General features: G+C 40.2%; 1 protein-coding gene across 2 annotated transcripts in view; it reads left to right on the forward strand.

Moving 5' to 3' along the window:
- The window catches only part of GPC6 (glypican 6), a 1,155,513-nt gene that overhangs the window by 329,326 nt on the left and 803,878 nt on the right, over positions 1-22,309 (forward strand). For both annotated transcript variants that reach the window (XM_043534545.1, XM_007066216.4), the window contains exon 2: positions 2,316-2,474. In XM_043534545.1, the coding sequence (XP_043390480.1) occupies positions 2,316-2,474 (159 nt within the window). The remainder of the gene's footprint in view (positions 1-2,315; positions 2,475-22,309) is intronic.

A 22,309-nucleotide genomic window follows, 5' to 3' on the forward strand; every position in this document is an offset into this window, starting at 1 on the left:
AAGTGGCGCCTTAGGCGCCGACTCCGTGGGTGCTCTGGGGCTGGAGCACCCACGGGGAAAATTTGGTGGGTGCAGAGCACCCACCGGCAGCTCTCCACCCGGCCCCAGCTCACCTCACCTCTGAATGCACAGAAAAGCTCTGCTTCTCCGCCCCACAACCCCCGCCCCCGGCTTCCCACAAATCAGCTGTTTGTGTGGGAAGCCGGGAAGGGTTGAGAAGCAGGCTGTGGGAGGCAGAGGTGAGCTGGGGCAGGGAGCGGTTCCCCTGCGCGTCCACCCCGGGTTACCTGCTGTGGCGCGGGCGGCCCTCCTCACGCTCCCCCGCCCATTCCAGCTCCCCTCCGCTCCGCCTCTGCCTCCCTGGGCCTGAGCGTGAAGCCGCTGCTTGCTTCTCAGCCCCCCGGCTTCCCACGTGAACAGCTGATTTGTGGGAAGCCGGGGGCGGGGGTTGTGGGGCGGAGAAGCAGAGCGGGGTGGTGCGTTCAGGGGAGGAGGCGGAGGTGAAGTGGAGGTGAGCTGGGGCGGGGCAGAGAGCTGCCAGTGGGTGCTCTGCACCTATCAAATTTTCCCCGTGGGTGCTCCAGCCCCAGAGCACCCACGGAGTTGGCGCCTAAGGCACCACTTTTGGCCGGTTGTTAAATTTAGAAGCCCTTTTAGAACCAGTTGTCCCGGTTCTAGCAAACCGGTGTGAACCGGCTCCAGCTCACCACTGTGTATAGTGCCTCGCATAATGGCGTCCTGGTCCATGATTAGGGCCTCCTTGTTTTGACTGCAGTACAAATATGTAGTCAGGGTGATGATGAAATAACCCTCCTTCAAGATGTCTCATGTCTACATTTTTTGTAAAGTTTTCAGATTTCTAAAAGAAACTTCCTATGTGAAAACTCACAGAGGAACAAATTAAATCTTTGAGGCTTATTGGGAATGTTTGCACTTCAAAACAAAAGGCTTTAAAAAAATGGAATAAAGTAAGGGCAGATTCATGTGCAACACAATGTTTGTTCTAAGCATGTATACTTATTTTTAATACCAGAATTGTTCTGATGGTGCGATAACTAAATTATATCTCTCTTCTGAGAGCAACCCAGGGCCTGGTTCTCACTCATGCTCACAAACTCACAAACTTTAGGTCCTCTTTACACTCCAAAGTGGTGCAAAGTGGCCTTGGTGTAAATAATTAGGTCCCCAGTATGTATTTAGTCCTTGAGCTTTGTCCATCATCTTATTTGCATCATATAAAGGTTTGCAGAGGAATTTACTCAGGATATAGTATATGAAAAGCTAAATGTTTTCATTGCTTTACAAGAAGATGCCTATCATTTTTCTTACTTCTCAGCAGGGAGATGGATTTCCCTCCTTTCATACAGCCCAGGCTAAACATTTCTGACACCCAGAGTACAACATCAATTGGAAATTCACATTTCATGTAATAACAGACCATTTTAATTTCATGAGCTACAGAATTGGCTTCCACTTGGAAATTGCACTGAAGAAGGCAATATTGTCACTGCATAAAGAGAGAAATCTATTGAATTAAATAAGAGGCTTTCATTACCTTTTACGTTGCATTTCCATATAGCATAAGCATTAATTAAACCCTTCATCGCGTTCTTGCTTCAAGTGGAGCATTTGCTGTGTCTGACAAGAAATGTCATCCAAGAAAATGTGTGGAACCCAAACATTGCTATTAAAATACACTTGCTTGAGCAGAAGGGAGAAAGTGGAAAGAAAGTGTTGCTGCACTAAGGCAGTCCAACAGGCAGAAAGACACATCAGGGAAACATCCTCTTTCTTCCCTTTTCTGCCCAGGCCAACCCTTTGTGTCTAACAGAGTATGGCAAAGCTGCCAAAATTTGTAATTCTCATATCTGAGGTTTGGTAGAGAAAAAGCTCTGAAAGCTTTATTACTGGCCTTGTCGCCAGGTATTTCTCAGGACAAATCAAATGCAAGCAACTGTCCTCGAGATTTTCATAAAGGGATTCTTCAATTAAGAATCAGTTTAACCTTGAGAGAGTCTCATTTGAATTGCAAAGCTTATCAAAATGGCATTGCAAAGACAAAAGTCCCTATTTGGTAAGGAATCCAAGATTGAGGCTAAATTGTAGGTCAGATGCAAAGTGTTCCCACATTAGGACTGGATTGTCAGGGAAATGGTCTAGCAGGGAGATGATTGTTTCTATATTTGATCAGTATATTTGTTCATGCACTCTCAATAAAAAGGTGTGCATTTCAGGAGCACTGTGTACATTAAGGTAATCAGAACCTGTTGCTCATTTTTGGTAAGTCCCCAATATGCTTTCTCTTACTATTGCAGGGGAACATTTGAGAATCTGTCCTCAGGAGTATACATGCTGCACCACAGAAATGGAGGACAAGTTGAGCCAACAGAGCAAACTGGAGTTTGAAAACTTGGTGGAGGAAACAAGTCACTTTGTGCGCACCACCTTTGTGTCCAGGCACAAGAAGTTTGATGGTAGGTTGGGGTATAATTTCCTAACTCTTTGGAGGTTGAGAAAATGAGCCTTCAAGCCTTCAAGTTGACTTCTGGAATTGTACACGAGTCCATTATCCAGAATATATTCTGATTTTTTTTCCTTTACAATTTGATACCACTGTTGCAGTTATCATTTTGGCTAAGATAAGGGTTAATTTTATAGCTTATGCCCTTTATCAGCTCTGTGACTATTGCCTTTAATTACAGTAACATAAAGAATCAGGCAGTTGAGTGTCTGCAAACTTGGCTATTTTTTTAAAAGAGAGAGAGAGATCGCCATAAGATATATAATTTTTCCTCTCCTAATTTCAAATGCAATTTTTAGGCTTGCAGTTACATTCACTGTTGCAAGATGAACTATGGACCTTTACCCTAACCATGATTTTTGTTAGGGTAAAGCTTTTTTTTTGTAGTCTGTAGGCTGGCTTACTCTTTCTTCTGAGTGCCAACACTTTCCCTGTGAAGTACAGTGTCCCCCTGAGCACCCACGGCTTGCACACACATGGGAGGAATTTCACTACAAACCACTCAGGAAGTATTGAAATCTACTTCTACAAAAATTGACAGACAGATTTTTGGTTATTTTTCTTTCCATTCAGTACTATGATCTCTCCTTTCTCCAGTTTAGGAAGATCTGGGAAAGGGATCAGAGACTTGCTCTAACAATTCACCCACAGTTTTCTTTAGCAATGAATGTAAAATGTTTTTTTTCCTCCCCTGTCCTTATTCTCCCCTGGGCACTATTTATTAAATAAATCTTTCTCATTATAAATCACAAGGCAGTAAATGCCAAAATAACAAGTTTAATATGTTCAATCACAACTGTGTCCGTATACACATTCATCTGAGGTCTAGATACATTTTGACTGTTTTCTTCTATGTATTTCATAATATTCATAAGTGGGCAAGACACCTCTCTTTAGGAAATGTGTGGCACATGCCCAGAGGAGTATAACCCGCATGGCAAAGGAGAAGCAGAGTTTTCTCCGAATGTTTCTTTCCCCATGTAGAACTTCTACTGGAATGTAAGTTTTGAGGCGGGCTGGTCAACCCTGCTGAACATGGCACGGATCTGTGCATATCTGTTGTTGTTGGGACAGGATGGAAGAAAATAGAAATGTGTTAGACTGGGATTGGAAATTTTGCTGGGGACAATGAAGGCTAATTTGTGTAATTTCATGGGGTTAGCAGGTTGAATGCTGATGCTGTGTGGGGAATTGGAAGCCAGTATCAGCAATTCTATGTACAAAGAGTGAGGATGTGTTTTGTTGTTGTTGTTATTATTTTATTTTATTAGATTTTAATTTTCAATTAAGAAGCCGGACGGGGATAATACCGTTTTCCTTATTTCACTAAAATTTTGCTTCACTGTGAGAAGAATGTGACTTTTTGTGATAGTTTCCCACTGTCACTTGACAAGGAAGACAAGCAACCTTGGTCAGGAAAAGCTAGTGATGATGAGGGGTGAAGAGGAGCATAGTGGAAAGTTTTGGGGAGGCATATATTTCCCACTTCCTTCCGCAGATGGGAGAAGGCGGTTGTGGATTCCCTATCCCCTTCTCCCAGCCCCTATGCTGCTATAATTTACAGTGTGGAAAATGATTCTTGGAGGGAATGCTGGGAATGTGCATTCAGGTAACAGAATGATGGTGCGGTATGAATTTATTATATAATCTTTTAATTGTGTAATCTGTTGCATGTGATTTGGAGCTGACTGTGTAGAGTGCACCTTCAGGATTCTGTTTGGGTTTGTGAAAATTTAAAAGCTTCATTTTTGTATTTTAAAAATAGTCTTGGAGCACGTGCAATATTTAACGATGAGTTTGTAAATAGAAGTGACAATTTAAAACCCTCAAGAGCAGCTGCAGGGATTTCTTCCATTTGTGCATGGAAACCAGTATAGTCAATAGCATTTGGTGAGTTATGTACGTTACTAAAAATGTTTGCAGATTGTCAATAGTTTGTCATAGGTTTCAGCTGATTCCTTTTCTGTACTCTTTATAATTTGATGCTTTTTTATATTACTACACTGAATAAATAAGGCTGTGGTGGATTCTCCATCACTTGAAATCTTTAAATCGAGACTGGATATCTTTCTTAAAGATGCTGTAGCTCAAACAGAAATTATGGGCTTGATGCAGATATTACTAGATGAGGTTTTTTGGCCCGTTTTATGCAGGAGGTCAGACTAGATTGTAATGGTCTCTGCTGGCCTTGGAATCTGTACATTTTGTGATTTTTTTTTTAAGAGAGTGCTTGTTATTTGAAGTTCAAGTGTGGTCACTGAACAACTGAGCTTCATTTCGTAGTCCTTTAATCAGATTCTGTAATTGTTTTTGAGGTATTCTTTTTATATGCAAGAAATGTTGTGTCCTCCTAGGCACTGCAGATATTCCCATGGAATAACATACCCATCAAGTAACCTTTATCTTCACTAGAGGACTACCTGTAGTCTGTCTGGGCTTTGAAGCAGTTTAAAATGATAGGGCATTTTTTATGCTGAAAGAACAATTAGATTTTTAAACTAGTTGGACCATAAGCTCTTTGAGGCTTGGACCATCTCTCTTGTTCTGCGTATGTACAGGGCCTAATGTGGTGGGGTCATGGTCCATGCTTGTAAGCACTACCACCTTAAAAATAATAAAATAAATAAAACAAATTGTGAGTGTTTAATGGAAGTTGCTATCCAGTACTCGTGTTCATCAAGAGACGCACGTATCGGCAATCAAAAATACGTGTGTGTTTGTGCGTATGTTGAAAATTTTGGCACCATATAAATAAAATAAAACACATACAAAAAGTCATTAAATATAATGGAAGAGGTTTTTAGAAAAACCTGATAAATAACTTGAGCAGTGAAGTCAAGGCTGATCTTAGCCTTGTTTTAGGAAAGGAGTGGAAGAACGTAAGGGTAATATGCAAAACCTTCACTTTGCATTATGTTCCAGCTCATTTTATCAGTCTCAAAAATACCACTTCAAACACTTTACGTGGATACTAGTTTTCAGTTATAGATGGAGGTGGTAGGTCCACCTATTATAAAGGTTGCCTGACACTTCCCACTAGAGGACCTTGTTTTTAGTTTCTTATAATGTTGACAAACTTTAGCCAATTGGGCTGAAATTTTCCATGCTAGGTGTCCGGTTCAGGCTTAATTATTTTGGGGAAAATTACAGCCAAAATGGTTCAGCCCTTTTCAAGAATGAGCCTGGGGCAAATGCAGTGTTTTGGCCATTTAAAATATTCTAGTGGCCTTCATTTTGAATAGTTTTAGTGCCCCCATGCTTTGGAGCAGGGACTTGAAACTTAGCAGGGAGCCTGCCTTTGTGTCCCTGTAAAAATTGTGGGGAGGGATAGCTCAGTGGTTTGAGCAGTGGCTTGCTAAACCCAGGGTTGTGAGTTCAATCCTTGAGGGGGCAAGTTAGGGATCTGAGGCAAAAATAAGTCCTGCTGTGAGGGCAGGGGACTGGACTCAATGACCAAGGTCCCTTCCAGCTCTATGAGATAGAGCAGATTTTTTAATAAGGAGATATAACTAAGTTCATGTCCCTTTTGAAAATCATTGTGGTGGGGGGTAAACTGGTACTGGTTGGGCAAAGAGACTGGCTAAGGAGCTGGGGAGAAGACACTGAAATTGGATGAGGAGCACAGGGAGAGGAAGATTAAGACTGGGAGCCAGGGACAACCAGGAATGTACATGTGTTGGGGTGGCTGGAGGTGAAGGTATGGAAGACAGACAGATCATATGAGCAGATGTGGGACAGAGGGAATTGTGAATGTCTTGGTAATGAACCTGTGACTGGGATGAGAAGCCTGAGGAGTGGAGACTGGGACGGAGTATGCAAGGAGAATGGGACTGGGACGAGGAGCTGGGATGGAGAAGAGTCAGGACAGGTACAACCACAGCTTGTAGGTGAAAAGTGAGAAGGGGCATGCGTGGAGCGTAAGGGCAGAAGAATCTGAGCACGCCAAAGCATACTCCTTCCAGAGCTTAGAACAAAAACCAAGATTTCTGAGGGCTTTTCTTTATGTAAATCCATGGTGCACTATTTGACTGCATACTAACTGGCCACATGGACCCATGCGCCCATGCACAAAAAGTTCTCTAATAGATTATGGAACTCTTATCATAAGGTAAGAAAGGTCCATGGCCAGGTAGTATGTGGCATGCTGGGGTATAAATCTATGGTGCACTAGCTTGCCACTCAGTAACTCTTTGTATAGATAAGTCCTGAGTCTCACTATTCCTCAGCTGTCAGCAAATACCTGTGAAACTCACTGGCAAAGTGTCATGCCCCCCCCCACCCTTGTTGGTCACATTCAGGATGACAGCCTATTACTGCTGTCACATACTCTTAGGGAAGGCAGCAGAGGTCTGTGTGCTGGATCTAAAGTTTCCAGCATTGCTGATGACCAATGTGAGGGACAATATGATACCACATGATGGACTTTCTGATTTTTCAGTTAAACTTTTCAAAAACCTAGGAAATTATACACACAAGCGGCCCACCCTAAATTAAAATAAACATTATTAAGGTGTCAAAGTCAAGTACTCAAAAATTATGAAATCCCAGAATTAAGGTTGCCTGGGCAACCTTAACTTAACCCACTTACCATTATTTTACCATCTTTAATCACATAATCATATACTATTTTTTTCCTCAGGACCTCTGATTCAGTTAGTGCACAGAATAGATGAACCTCACTTAATGAGCAACCTTAATACTGGCATTTACTAACTTTTGAGTCCTGGAAGTTGCAAACTTAATGTTCTTGTACTGGTGTGTTTTTGTGTGTATAGTGTAAAAATATCATACTATATGCATAAGATGGGTGCTAATCCTGCAATGTGTTTTGTGTGTTCGGATCTCTGAACTCTCGTATAGAACCACATTGTAATCTTATCCCAGCCCTCTGTCTCCAGTCTGGTGGGAAGCATTAAAGGCTGCCAAGTGTGATCCCAGTTACCCCAGATCCACCTGAGAGATCATTAATTTTTTTGGCCAGCTCTGTGAGCTAAGAGACTTCATGATAGCTAGAGGTAGATATCTACTGCCCAAGTCTCCATACCAATGCCTCTACTGGCCTGTTGTGTTGCACTGTTATATTTGCAAGTTTCACATTTGTACAGATGATTCAGTGCTTCTTGACCCCCAAAATCTTGTCCAAGGAAGAATAAGAATAGTGATCATTCTGGGCAAACTGTATTGCAAACAGATAGCAAAATATCTCTGTTAGAAATAGACTTGCTAAACATTTGAAAGGTGGGATGACAGAAAATTCACAGGAGATCAAGAATACTTGGAGTCTCAGCAGGCATGATTTTACTCTTTTAGTTCAAGGTTTTCAACAGAACCGATCCATGTAGTGATCAGGTGCTTCACATCACTAGTAATCGACAAGCAATCGAGTTCTAATTCTCGGATCCCCACTGCATACCAAAGCAGTTTAAAATATATTATGCTCCCAGTGTAGTTGTAATATTATCATCTTAATATCACCATTTCCCTTGCATGGTGGCTTTGCTGAGCAGCTGTTTCACAGACAAGCCAATTTCTTTTAAGTATTGTTCTATCAGCAGCTGAAACCAACCCGACCACAGGGTTTTTTTCCTGAATGTTAATGAGCAGACTAGTATCTGTTGAGTGACATTTTCTCACTAATCCTTTGAATAACTATAGGCAAGTTACAGAAAGAATTTTATTTCAGCTAAATTGATCTGATACTGATCAAAGAAATGCTGTCTCCTCAGCCATATGAAAATCATGGAAAAGGTTTTGTTCCAATAAATGGTGGTATTGAAATGAAAAAGTGTCTGAGAATAGTTGTTAGCAGCTTTAGTGGACATGGCTAGCCTTGAGCAGAATGTGTGAGACACTTAAGAAAAATATCCCAAACAGAATAAAGAAAAAGCTTCAACTGTATCGATTTATCCCATGGAGTTATGAAGGTAGTCCCCCAGCCTCTTTTTACAGCCATAGAGACCCAGGGATCCAAATACTTGATGCTATTTATATTCTTTAGCGAGCCTTCAGCTGGTGCTGCATATTTTGTAGGGTTAGAAAAAGGGCTATAAAGATTGCCCTAAATAGCAGTTTTCAGAGTAACAGCCATGTTAGTCTGTATTCGCAAAAAGAAAAGGAGTACTTGTGGCAACTTAGAGACTAACCAAAAACATCTTCTGTATTTTCCACAGTATGCATCCGATGAAGTGAGCTGTAGCTCACGAAAGCTTATGCTCAAATAAATTGGTTAGTCTCTAAGGTGCCACAAGTACTCCTTTTCTTTTTGCTAAATAGCAGTGTTAGTAAAAATAACCATCTCTTTCTGTCATGTGCTGTTTATGCAAAACTTGTGGGTGAGAGCGATTTGTGCATCTCCTGGCATCCTTGGCTAAATGGCAACTCCCTAGTAGCGGATTTTGTAACTTAATGAACCTGCATTGCTAAACACACACTGCTCAAAATAAATTGATCTTTAAAAAGTTAGTATAAAATCAATATATAATATATAATTAATATATAATAATTAATAATCAAATCCCTTTTCTGCCCCAGACTTCCTGTGTGATCTTGGACAAGTCACTTACATTGTCTGTGTCTCAGTTTCCCTTCTGTAAAATGAGGATGATAACACTTCCCTACTTCACAGGGGAATTGTGAGGATAAATACACTGAAGATTGGATGCGCTCAGATAGTGTGGTAACGGGGGCTATGTAAGTACTTCAGATTGATTGGGTGGGGAAAAATGCTTTTTTGAGCAATTAAAAATTTTTGAATAATATTTAATCTGCCTTGAAACTCTGAATAAGAAACTTTGGGCCAAATAGGATTTTTTTTTAATGTTAAGGGAGTCACTTAGAATGAAAACAGCTTTTCAACCTTAATGGCCCAATTCTGCAAATGCATATGCAGGTGAATAACATTCCTTATGTGAGAACACTGAAGCCACAAGGGACTGCTCATGTGATTGAGGTCTTCTGATGGGTATGGGTCCAGAACAGGCTCTAATTATGGAATCAGTGTCTTAACTGTTAGATGTTAATGACAGCTAACCATTTGTAACTCTGGACAAATTACTATAATTTTATTTGTATTGTCAGAGCACTTAGAAGCTTCAGTCAGGGACATGATCCCATTGTGCTAGGCGCTTTACAAACACAGAATAAAAGGACAGTCCCCTCCCCAAAGACAAATGATAGATGCCCTCATCTACCTACTTGTAATTCTTTGTCATTAGCTGCTGTCTATTATGTGATATGCACCAAAAGTAAACCTTGAGCCAAGAATCAGAAATAAGGGTAGCATCTCTAATCCAGGCTGCAAAGGAACAATACCCACCTTCAGGATAATGGAAACAGTTGCCTTACTACTTCTTGTTTCTTATTCTTGATATTCATTAAATGGACAAATATTATTTTTGACGTGAATCTCTTAACCAGTGCATTATTGTTTTACTGCTGTCCTCCTTACATTATACTTTTACTTATCTTCAGAGAACTGGAAAATTAAAAGAAATCCTTGAAATAATATGGCCGGAAGCAGGAACTCTGGAATCCTAGAAAGCTAGGTGACACAGTAAACCAATACCTTCACATCTCTGCTCATTTCAGACAACTCTCTGTTTTAATATTTGTTTTCTTAAATAATGGCTCCTTGTCCTCTCATTATTTCAGCCCACCTCTTCCACTTTGCTGAACTTGCTTTCTTGGAAACTGCAAGTCCCCTGACTGGCAGCAGTATTCCCAGAAATGTCATTTTTAGCACTGCAATGATTGGTTTAAGGATTTAAAAGACAATAAGTGCTTGTGTGCCATGAGTATGCTTTTAATATACCCCTCTCGGTCCAGTTAAATCAGGCCTGGTGATTCTGATGTGATCTCCAGGTGCCTGGGATTGTGAGCCACTTTGTTACCCCTTGCCTCATCAAGAGAGAGATTTGCTTGTGCTTTATGGGGTGTCAGCTCCATGACACCACCAGCCTGTTAGCCATGCAAACAATCTCCTCAGAGGGCTGCCAGTCCTTTCTTTGCTGGCAGGTTAACAATAGTTGCACCCTACGATCTGAGTCCCTCTGAAAACATCCCCCTGCAGTATCCTGCCGCTGTCACTGGACACTCACAGTAATTACCAGGTTTACTATTCCCAATGGAACAGTATAGACACAGTTTGACCAGAACAGCTCAGGATCAGGCCCTTTATAACATTACAGCACTAAAATATATTTATAGGGAGGCAATCATGATCTTATTATCAAAGATTAAGATTTGAGAGATACTGAGTAAGAATAATGGAAAAATAAATAATAACACATATAAAACAAATAATAATATGCAATTCTTGTTCTGTACTTTTCAGTAGTTACCTTTCCTATTTAATAATAGTAGATTTTTCTCCCAAGGATTCAGTCTTTGGCAGAGCTATTGGTTTCATTCAGAATCATGATCCTAGCTTTCATGAAGCGTTCAATTTAATAATTGTTACCAGTGCTCATAGCACAGCTAGAGGGATGAAATAATTTTCAAAAGTCAAAAAGTACCACAGGGTACCCTCAAAGCCTGGAATCTTTGTAGAGATTTGCAGATTTGTGGGATCTTTCATTAGTAAATTCCCTGCCTTGGTGTCAGTGGCACCTTGCAATGCTCTATTCTTTATGTAGTAAAATTCACCCTTGTGCAAAGAACCAGGGTCCCCTTCAGTCTCTCTTCAGCCCTCAAAATAAGGCTTCAAGTGGGACCTAAGTGGCGTGCCCATCTTGTGTTGGTCCTCTGTACAGGGGTGAATTTCATCTTATAATACATATGCCCAAAGTCAGTTCACAGAAAGCCGTGACATCCTGACCATTTTTAAAGGAGAATTTTAAACAGATCTTTTTAATGGTGCAATCCTCTCTTTTATATTTCTGAGCAGGTGTAACTTTATGTAGTTATAGAAGTGTAACTAGTGAGCTGGGTATCTGCATATTGGAGCAGTACATTGCTTGCCACAGGCTTCATCACTGTTGTGGGATTTCATGCATGAATAGAAACAGATTTTATGCATGAATTTAACCATTTCTGAAAAGAAACATTGGAACAAAGTGACATAGCAGTGCTTTAAAAATGTCAAGCAAGAATTCAGTGTATTTTGATTCTGGCCTCAATCCATGTGTTCAGGTCCATGGTATCTGTGGGAGTTCATGCAAGGATTGAGAAGCATAACGTTGCCCTATCAAATTTTAGGGGTCCCAGTTCTGCAACCCTTTTCTCATCTGGGTAGTCCTTAGGTACTGAGTGCCTGTCAAGGTTCCTTCCCCACTCTGAACTCTGGGGTACAGATATGGGGACCTGCATGAAAACCTCCTAAGCTTACTTTTACCAGCTTAGGTTAAAACTTCCCCAAGGTATAAAATTATTTTACCCTTGGAGTTCCACTGCCACCACGAAACTTTATCTGGGTTTACTGGGAAACGTGGTTTGGACACATCTTTCCCCCCAGAATCCTCCCAACCCTTGCACCCCACTTCCTGGGGAAGGTTTGGTAAAAATCCTCACCAATTTGCATAGGTGACCACAGACCCAAACCCTTGGATCTTAGAACAATGAAAAAGCATTCAGTTTTTTTACAAGAAGACTTTTAATCGAAGTAAAGGAATCACCTCTGTAAAATCAGGATGGTAGATACCTTACCGGGTAATTAGATTCAAAACATAGAGAATCCCTCTAGGCAAAACCTTCAGTTACAAAAAAGACACACAGACAGGAATAGTCATTCTATTCAGCACAGCTCTTTTCTCAGCCATTTAAAGAAATCATAATCTAACACATACCTAGCTAGATTACTTACTAAAAGTTCTAAGACTCCATTCCTGTTCTGTCCCCGGCAAAAGCAGCATACAAACAGACACAGACCCTTTGTTTTTCTCCCTCCTCCCAGCTTTTGAAAGTATCTTGTCTCCTCATTGGTCATTTTGGTCAGGTGCCAGCAAGGTTACCTTTAGCTTCTTAACCCTTTACAAGTGAGAGGATTTTTCCTCTGGCCAGGAGGGATTTTAAAGGGGTTTACCCTTCCCTTTATATTTATGACAGTGCCACTGAAATTAATGGGATTATTCGTGTGTGTAGGAGTTGTAGGACTTGGTTTAGTTTGCAGCCGTGGTTAAAGGAGGAAGGCTATTTACAGTGTACAGCAGGAAGAATCTTTTTATTGTTGATTATATCACATTCATGTCTGAACCTACATTCCTTCAGGCACCTACAACTCCCTACTGAACTCAAAGGAGACTTCAGAGTGCAGGAAGAATGTGTAATCAGGCCCATCAAACACACAGCTTGAAGGGAAGCAATGTTAATATCCATAGCAATAAGCATTTTTCCAGCTTTGAATAAAATGTCCAAAGGGCTTAGTTAGATCAATGTACCACTTTTCTGGTATCCCTTTTACAAACAGCTTAATTAGAAGATATACTATTATGATGTCAGAAAGATATATGATGCTGGTCATGTCTGTGTCAGTACTTTTAGAATTATTTTTATTACAGTTTCCTTGGGCAACCTGACACTACTTTATATATACTAGGATAAAATAAGGATTTGTTAAAATGTATTCTACTGTATATTGATTTTTATACTACCTGGAACATAGACCAATGCTACATGAAAAATAAAAATCAAGACATGGTAAAGCATCTTGACATGGTAAATAATTAAGGAAATAATTCTGTACCTACAATAAATAATTGTAGGTAAAGAATTAAGTATGCCTAAAGCTCAAAAGATGCCTCTTTCATATCCTTCATATTGCAGGTGAACATCAAACTCATGAACATCAATCTTTGATCTTTCTATACCATTACTAGAAAAACTGGAGCAAGATTCGGATGGGTATATTGGAAATGTAGTCAGGGAGAGAAAGGCAAAGTAATATTTATTTTGTAGCAAATAATAAAAGGAAGCATCGATCAATAAAATCTTTGATTAGCTTAAAATATTTTAAGATCATTTAGAAGCAACAAAAATGGATGGGATAAAATGACCTCTAGCTGGAGTGATTTGAAAGGTATTGTTAGAGATTATTGTTGTGCAAATGAGGCATCTTTGTTTCTGTTTTAGGCTTGTAACCATGGCACTGATATCCTATATATTTTTCTTGTTAAATCCTCTTCTGCTAAACTAAAACCTTTCATTTCATTCCAACCTTAGATTTCTTTTATCAATATAATGAATATGTTTAGGCTTTTGTGGGAAATCTCCAGATTCTTCAAGAATACTGGCTATGGTAGTATATGAACTAGTGTCACAAGGTGACCCTTAGTGTGAGGTTCATACATAGTAGCAGCCAATTTCAAATCAACTAAAATATTTTGTCCTTTTAAATAAGAAAAACTGCTTTGATCTATTCTGCTAAAAGGAATGGGGAAAAGGGTGAAAATGGGACAATTATTCCAGCAGCTAAGACAATTATTCTTAGCAGGTTTTGGAGATGAAATACTCAGAGCTATGTCTGATGTGGTTATCTTATTTTGCTGTATGATTTCAAAGTTGACCTCTGAGGACCTCAGAGCCTTACAGGTCACTGGCAAAATCAGACAGGAGGAAGAAAAGAAACCAATAGGACATCTTACTTGTGAAACAATCAATAATCCAGCACTGAATGACTTCAGTGTGTCTTAAATGCATATGCAGTTGTGGCACAAATAGTGTCACGTGAAGGTAAATCAGCACATTGACTTGATTGCTTTTGCCAAACAGCAGTTTTCAGGTTCTTACTAAGTAAGTGGCAGGCCCTGCATCTCATCAGGGCCTTAGTTCTTAGCCTCTTAAAAAGCTCATATCAGACTATCCAAATGAAATTGCACACTATCCCTTTCGCTAATAGACCACCTGTGAACATCTGTGGCGAGTTGTGCAACAACTTTTCAGCTTTTGTTTGTTAAACATGCCGGGACTAATGGAATATCACGTTTATATAGTGCTGGGGCGTTGACCAGATGTCTCTTCCAACTGTCTTGCCATAGAAGGCACATCAGGAAACAGATCTTGGTTTTATCTAGAAGTACTGAGCTTTGCAGCTTAAACAGGCCAACCTCTCTAATTGGACTAAAGCAATATTTATGCATTAGATTACACAGAAGAACAACCTCTTCACCATGTCTGTTGCTTCACTGCCTCAGTTCCCATTTTTTCCTAATTGGAGAGAATGGTATCTTTCACAATTAAAATCGCCATTAACTTCCAGCTGCCAACTTTACTATAAACCATACTAGTAGGTCACAAAGTTCACAGTCTACAGCTTTCAGAGTAACAGCCGTGTTAGTCTGTATTCGCAAAACGAAAAGGAGTACTTGTGGCACCTTAGAGACTAACCAATTTATTTGAGCATAAGCTTATGCTCAAATAAATTGGTTAGTCTCTAAGGTGCCGCAGTCTACAGCTTGTACAGGTGGGAAAAGGGGGGGGGGGAGACAAAAAAAAAAGGAAATCTACTTTTGCCTCCAGTAGGGTTCCTTCCCTGAAGCCATTAGCAATAGATGGTCGAAAGACATTTTGGGGAAGGATTCTCACTTTGTATACTGATGGAGTGGTGCTCACAGTAGCACGAGATGCTCATGCTGCTATGTGGATTAGGATGCTTCTGAATTGTAGTTGCTGTTCCTTGCAAAATCATGTTACTGATCAAGGCACAAATAGCATTAATTAGATACAGAGAACTCTTTTGGACCATTTATGCAGTCAACATGTATAGTTTTGGCCTAGACCATAAAATGTGTACATTAAATGTCATGTAATAGGCTTTTCTCTTAACAGTGGAAAATGCATGTGAGGTAGGGGGTGAGGAAAGAAACTGGAAATGACAAATGCATAAGTGAGCATACAATATATAAGAATGTCAAATATCTAAAAAATGTGCAAAAGTTTGTATTTTCCTTGTCAGAATGACAGAACCAGTTTTCGTATTTACTTATTACCATACTCTCTGCTTTTCTCCTACAAACACTAGAGGAACTGGATACAGCAGAGTTTGCCAAATTTACGACTGATTAGACTTTACTAAGTTTTCTGACATCTTCCTTTTTTCTGACTATATCATCTTATTCTGGCTAAGAGCAAGTGCTTCCTATATATTATTCACAGAGGTGGGGGAAAAATGTAGGAGCGACCATTTCTTTGTCTTAAAGGAATGGAAATTAGAAATGGAAACAACCTATTAAATCATCTTGTTCAAACCCTTATCAGTGTAGGATTACTCTTTAAAGTATACTCTTGAGTATTTTGTCCAGCTCAGTTTTAGAAGATTCACACAATGGATGACCACCACTTCCTTTTAATGAATATCCATAGATTAAGCCCTAAATTTGTCCTCCTTTTCAGACTTCATGTTTTTTTATTGAGTGATTTGTTTATCCATCAGAAGATAAAATATTTTAAAAAGATTAATGAATGTAAGACTTCCAACTTCCTGTGACCATTTTGTAATTGGGGAAACTGAAGCTAATAGAAGTGAAGTGATTTGCCCCAGGTCATGCAAGTTGATAGCAGCAGGTCTGGAAAGAGAACCCAGCTCTGCTGACTTGCAGTCTTGTGCTTGTTTCCTGTGCACTTTGTTTCAATCCCTAAAATAAATTATCTCCCTCCTTGAAGTTTCATTTTTCCTCATAATTCAGTGCTTCCATCACTTCAATCAATTTTGTTTCTCTTTTCTATATTCCTTCCAGTTGCTTGCAGTTTGTTAGTGCTGCAACGTCCCAGACCTACACACTGTATTGTAGACGGAGTGTCAGCAATGCCATAGAGAGAGGAACTGCCATCTCCTATGTCCATGATGTGATACATTTTCCTATCCGGAAATTAAATTGAATTTTATTTTGCTGCAACATTGCATTGCAAGTTCACAGTAAATTTGTTGCTCCAGGGTAATTTTTGGCATAATTTCAACCTCTGTCCTCAAGTAATAGCTTTCTATTTCAGTCTTGGCTTATTTACCTTAGCTGTATTTGTTGCATTTTTCCAGGTGGAATCTATTTTGTTTTCTGCCCATGTTTCTGACCACACTAGGCCTCTTTGTCTTATTTCTTTGTCTTCATTGGTAGTTGTAACACACCTCCCATTTTGATATCATCTATAGATATAATTAATGTGCTATTTACTCCTTCTTCCAGGTGATTAATAAATAGGTCCTTAAAACAACAATAAGAAACAAATAAAAAATCCCACCCATGAATTACACTGCAGGGCAACACCAACAAACTTCCAGTCCCCAACTTTCCCCCAGTAATTTGTCTTGTACTGCCCAGCTTTCTTCTTCTAGACAATACAAGCTCATAGAAAGTCCATCATTTTATTAATATAAAATGATATACATAAATCCTGTTATCTCAAATGGAGTTCCCCAAACACGTCAATCCAAACACGCACTGGTTTAGATAAAACAATAAAACAAGTTTATTAACTATGGAAAGAAAGATGTTAAGTGATTACAAGTAATGAGGCATAAAAATCAGAATTGGTTAAAAAAATTAACTAATACTTAACAAGCTAAATTAATTCAAAGCAAAGGTCACTCTCACCACATGCTTCAGCAGTTTTAGGTGCTGGGTTTCTTATGACCAGGACCCATCCCCCAGTTCAGTGTAACTTTCCTAGTCCTTCAGGTCGTTTTGATGCCGTGGACAAAGAGAAAGGGGGGAGTATTTTGAGGGCATCTGTTCTCCTTTCTTATAGCTTTCTTTTTCTTTGAAAATCATCTCCAGCTGAGGTGCAGGAGACAGTCTGTGGAGAAGGGAACCTCCAGCTGTTTCTTTGCTAAGCTGTAAATGTCTCGCTCAAACCCTTTTTCCTGCCAAAGGATGGCCACTCAACCTGGTGAGAGTCCATTTGATCTTATTGATATCTGTCTCAGGTGTCCATTTGCCTTTTATACTGGGTAACTGGTTTGTGATGTTTTTTGGAGACTTGGAACATGTCTCAGTCATATTATACAGTAGAATCTTATAACTTGATATACAATGTTTCCACACACATTTTACCAGGGCAATAATGTTCAGCAAATTATGAGCTTTCAAATGATATCTCCCAATGCATACTTTGTACAAAATATATCATAATCTTGTGAAGGGCTGAGCATAAAGAGTACAAGATGTCACAGTGACCTGACTATATAATTGTGAATATAAACTACAGTATATTTGCAACATTTCATGTCTGTTAGACATATCCTCTTGGCTATGTGCATTCTGTTTAAGGGTATCACAGATAGTTCCTTTATGACAGATTTTTGTTGCAGTTTCCAAAGACCTTGTATTTACCTTATTCCCACACTCAATTGCAAACTAATTATCCCCATATCATATTCATTGGTGAACAGCTGTAAACTCAGTGCAAAATATTTTTTACCCACAAAAGCAGCAAGGCACTGACTCTTATGTTTAAACTGGAGACAGATTGTTAGGCACAGATTGTTAGTCAATCTCCCTCTCCCTCCAAGGTATGAGTAAAGCTTGCTCTTGAAAATCACGCACATGCCAGAACACAGACGCATACAAAGTATGCACTTAGTTAAATGTATATTCATCTTTTGGCAGCAGCTGCTCTTCAGTATCTCTTCTCACCTTTCATTCTGAGCCTTATAGGCTTTCAAGAAAATACACTGGTATCTCAGTGGGTGGTAGCTGTTAGGATGTTTTAATGGTACCACAGTATTTTATAATATTCTGCAGTGTTATTTAACTCTGTAGGTGCACATTTGGTGTGGTATACATAATTTTCTGCTTTATGTCTGTGTGTGTGTGATATTTGGAATAGAACTATGCTATGACATGATCATGTTACATGTAGTGGCAAAATTATATTCCAGCCATTTTATCTGCTCAGGACTGAAAGCGAGAACACAGGAGCTGAATGTGTTGTAGATCTGATCTATTTGCACCACAGAAATCTTAGTTTGGAATAGACAAGAAAAAGAAATGTAAACCAATTGGTACATATCTGTCTGTGTGTGTGTCTATCTATACTGGGGTGGCAAAACCATGGCTCTTTTACAGTTAAAGTGAGGCTCATGGAGTCCCTCTGCTGCCCCTCACCCATTCTCTACTTACCAGATTGGGAGAGGGGGAGCTCAGGGCTTCTGCCCTGTGGTGGGATGGTGCAGCTAGGGGCTTCTGCCAGAGATGACTGGTGCCTCCTGAGAGTGGGCGGGGGGCCACAATTGAGAGGTTTGAACCCCCGCCAACTGCTTAAGTAACTCTCCCCAGGCACACCTCCTCTCTTTCCCTCAGCAGCCCCTCCCTCCAGCTCCCAGCTGTTTGCCACTGCCTGTCCCCATGGCCCCAGTTCCCAGCTTGCCGGCTCCAGCAGCTGCCGCACAGGGAGGGGGTCCGGTGACCATATGACCAAGCAGGACCAGCAAACCCTGGCAAAAATCTGGGGAGGCACGTGACTCCATGTGGCTCCCCCATGTATCCCCCCCACGCATCACCTCCGGTTTCTGACCAGTGTGTGTGGGGAGTCTTGGGGCTTCAGCCCCTTGAGGCATGCCTCTGGGCTTGGAGATTCAGCAGGAGTGGGACTGAAGCCCCGAGCCCCAGGAGGGCCCTCCTGCAGGGCTGGAGCCCCGAGCCTCCACAGGTGCCCTCTGGCTTTTGAACTTCTGAAGATTGCCATATGCAGCTCGGAGGGTCGGTAAGTTTGGCCACCCCTCATCTATATAAACATGTGTATATATTCTTTCTGCACCTGCAATTAGATGACGAGTTGTAGATGTGTATTTGTACTTTTGAAAAAAAAAAAATCCAAGTGTCCAGTCAGTCAGTTGATAGAGTGGGATACATGTGATTAGCTTGATGGCTGGCATTGCACCTGCTTGTACAGCATTTAGCTCTGAGCTATCTAACATCTTAAGGTTCACTCTGTGGTGGATTGAAGAGAATCGACATGTCCTCTTGGAGGTTTTCCTCTTGAAATATTTGTGCCAAGAATACCAAAATAAATGTTCTCACATCCCGTATGCAGCTATTGCTCGAAGATAGCTTATTCTGGAATGATTTATTTATGCTTTGCACTTTACCATTCAGTGTGTAATCTGTTTGTTGTTATACCTGGGAGATAAAGCTGTGGACCTATCAATGCTAAAAGTGTCCGTCACTAGTTTTAAATCAGCATATTTCAGGTGGAAGCAATCAAACTTAAATATTTCTCCGAGTTGAAAAAAAAAATGGTTAAAAATCTTACTGGCCATAAGTACTCATTGAAAGGCATTCCTGTTAAAATCAGTAACATTTGTGTATGATGTGTAGACATACTGTGTGAAATATGTATTTTGCATGTATATACATATATTATACGTATATTATATGTATATACATAGATGAATTATCCATTATGAACATATTGGATATGTATGTATGTATTTTATGACTTACTGTAAATTTTTACAGTAAGGAAGGTTGCTTATCAAATAACCTCAGAGTGAATGTGTAGAACTTCAAAACTGCCTGAAGCTGAAAAGACTTCGGGTGATTATTACCGAGTAGTTTGAGTTGGCTTGTTGTGATTTCAGATTTTGTTTTTGGAAATAAAACAAGTCCTGAGGAAAGAAATATGAAGTGACCTCTGTGATTGGGTCTTTAATTTTTTCTTCCCTGGCTGGTGGGTTTGTGCAACAGCTTACAGTAAGCAAGAGATATCACCTGCTGCCCATGGCTTTCTGGATGAAGTCCTGAAAAAGTGACAAGACCTACATGACATTCTGAAGAGCAACAGACTCGGGCTTTGTCAGCTTCCCTAGGAAAGTGAATTCTGGCTCCAAGAGCTTTGTACTTCATAGTGGCCTGTCTACAATATCCAGATGTCCAAATTCAGGGACGGCTAGCAGAAGCAGCCCAGATGCTGTGATTATGCATATGGATGGTGGCAATATATTAGGTTGTCAGGACCCAAACCATAAAGGGATTTTTAAAATCAAAACCAATATTTTATATTGGTCCAGAAGCAAATAGAAAGCCAATATTAAAATAAGATGTGTGTTGGAAGTAGTATCAGGGCTGGAATTCAACCCAGTGTCACTCAAGGGGAATTAGTTTGTGTGGAGAACCAAGAAGTTGCCTTCACATTCAATTACAACTATGACTAAACCCCTATTCCGCTCAGAAGCTCTTTGTGTGCAGTCCTATGCCTTAGTCCTTTGCTGTGGTTTTATCTGCTCACTTTTCTCTTTTTGCACTACCCCCAAGATCAGACTTCCTTCCATTCTTTAAACCAGTTTATCCTGGGAGGTTTGCTCCCTGCCATTGATAGGCAATGATCCCAAGGGGGACTAGGTTATTTCTAAGCTGCCCCAATGCCACACTGTTCAAATTCTGCCGTTGGGTATTTGATCCTTGGCTCTTTGTTATCTATAGGCTGGGATGCCTTCTGCAACTGGTTATCACTTACATCTCTTACCTCTGAAAGGAACGCTTTGATGGCTGATGAATCTTGCCCATATGCTCAGGGTTTAGCTGATCGCCATATTTGGGGTCGGGAAGGAATTTTCCTCCAGGGCAGATTGGAAGGCCCTGGAGGTTTTTCGCCTTCCTCTGTAGCATGGGGCACGGGTCACTTGCTGGAGGATTCTCTGCTCCTTGAAGTCTTTAAACTACGATTTGAGGACTTCAATAGCACAGATATAGGTGTGAGGGTTTTTTTTTTGTAGGAGTGGTGGGTGAAATTCTGTGGCCTGCGTTGCGCAGGAGGTCAGACCAGATGATCATAGTGGTCCCTTCTGACCTAAATATCTATGAATCTTTGAATATTGGCGTAGAGAAGGGTAGCCACTATCCTGATTGACCCCAGGCCACCTCCATTGATTTTTTTCCCCCTTCTGGGCTCTTGAACCTTGTCATATGTGCCATCTCCATCTGCTTAACCTCCACCAGAGTCTGGGCCTTTCCTCAATCAGGTGAAAGCCTCTCAATTGAGGTAGCAAAGACTTTTGGCTAAGTAACCCTGGCGCCTCAACCAACTCAGACCATAGGTCTGTCTGACCTATCCTGTTGGTGTATCACAAGGAAAATACAGTTTGTTTTAATTTGACCTGTTTCAACAGGGAGTTGAAATTCCTCTCCGAGTTCAGGTTTCATCTATTTCAGCTTTCTGGGGTCTGATCACATTTTTCCATCTTTTTCAAAGCTCTTTACTTACAGAGACCAATTTATAGACAAATTATTTATTTGTCATTAGGACCTGCCTACTATTTGTGGTCCATAATCTCTGCATACATGCATCAAAAGTTTCCCTATATTAAAACAGCATTTTTAGATGATTAAAAGCTGAAAAGATTGCAACGCTATGCGCCTCACTGCTAGATTCATAAATGCTGATTTCACCTAGCAGAAACACAGTCGATGAAATGGGTTTTTTTCCTATATATTTCCTTTACATTATGTACATTTCGTTTGACTTGCAGACCTCCATTATGTTGAACACACCATCAGTGTGCTACATTAAGTACATCAATCCGAGGAATAACATTACATTGCTATCTGGTTACTAAATGCTTCTGCTGTGCCTTTAATGTAGTAAAACACCACCAATGGGATTTTAATGGCTCTTTATCACAGCTGGGCTGTGGTAATAAAAAAAAGTATAGTAATAAATGCATCAAGATTGCAAATACACACGTTCTCCTTGTATGTGACTGAGAACAGTGATGAATCCAAATATGTGGAAAATATCATTAGAATATTTTGATTTACAGTGAGGCAGTAATACGGTAACACTGTTTTCAATCTCACTGCAAGTAAACTTGGCTCACTTCAGATTTTAATGTCCCAGAAAATCCATATTAGGAACATTTTATAG

The sequence above is a fragment of the Chelonia mydas genome, chromosome 1 (genome assembly GCF_015237465.2).
Source record: "Chelonia mydas isolate rCheMyd1 chromosome 1, rCheMyd1.pri.v2, whole genome shotgun sequence".
NCBI classification, from domain to species: domain Eukaryota; kingdom Metazoa; phylum Chordata; order Testudines; family Cheloniidae; genus Chelonia; species Chelonia mydas.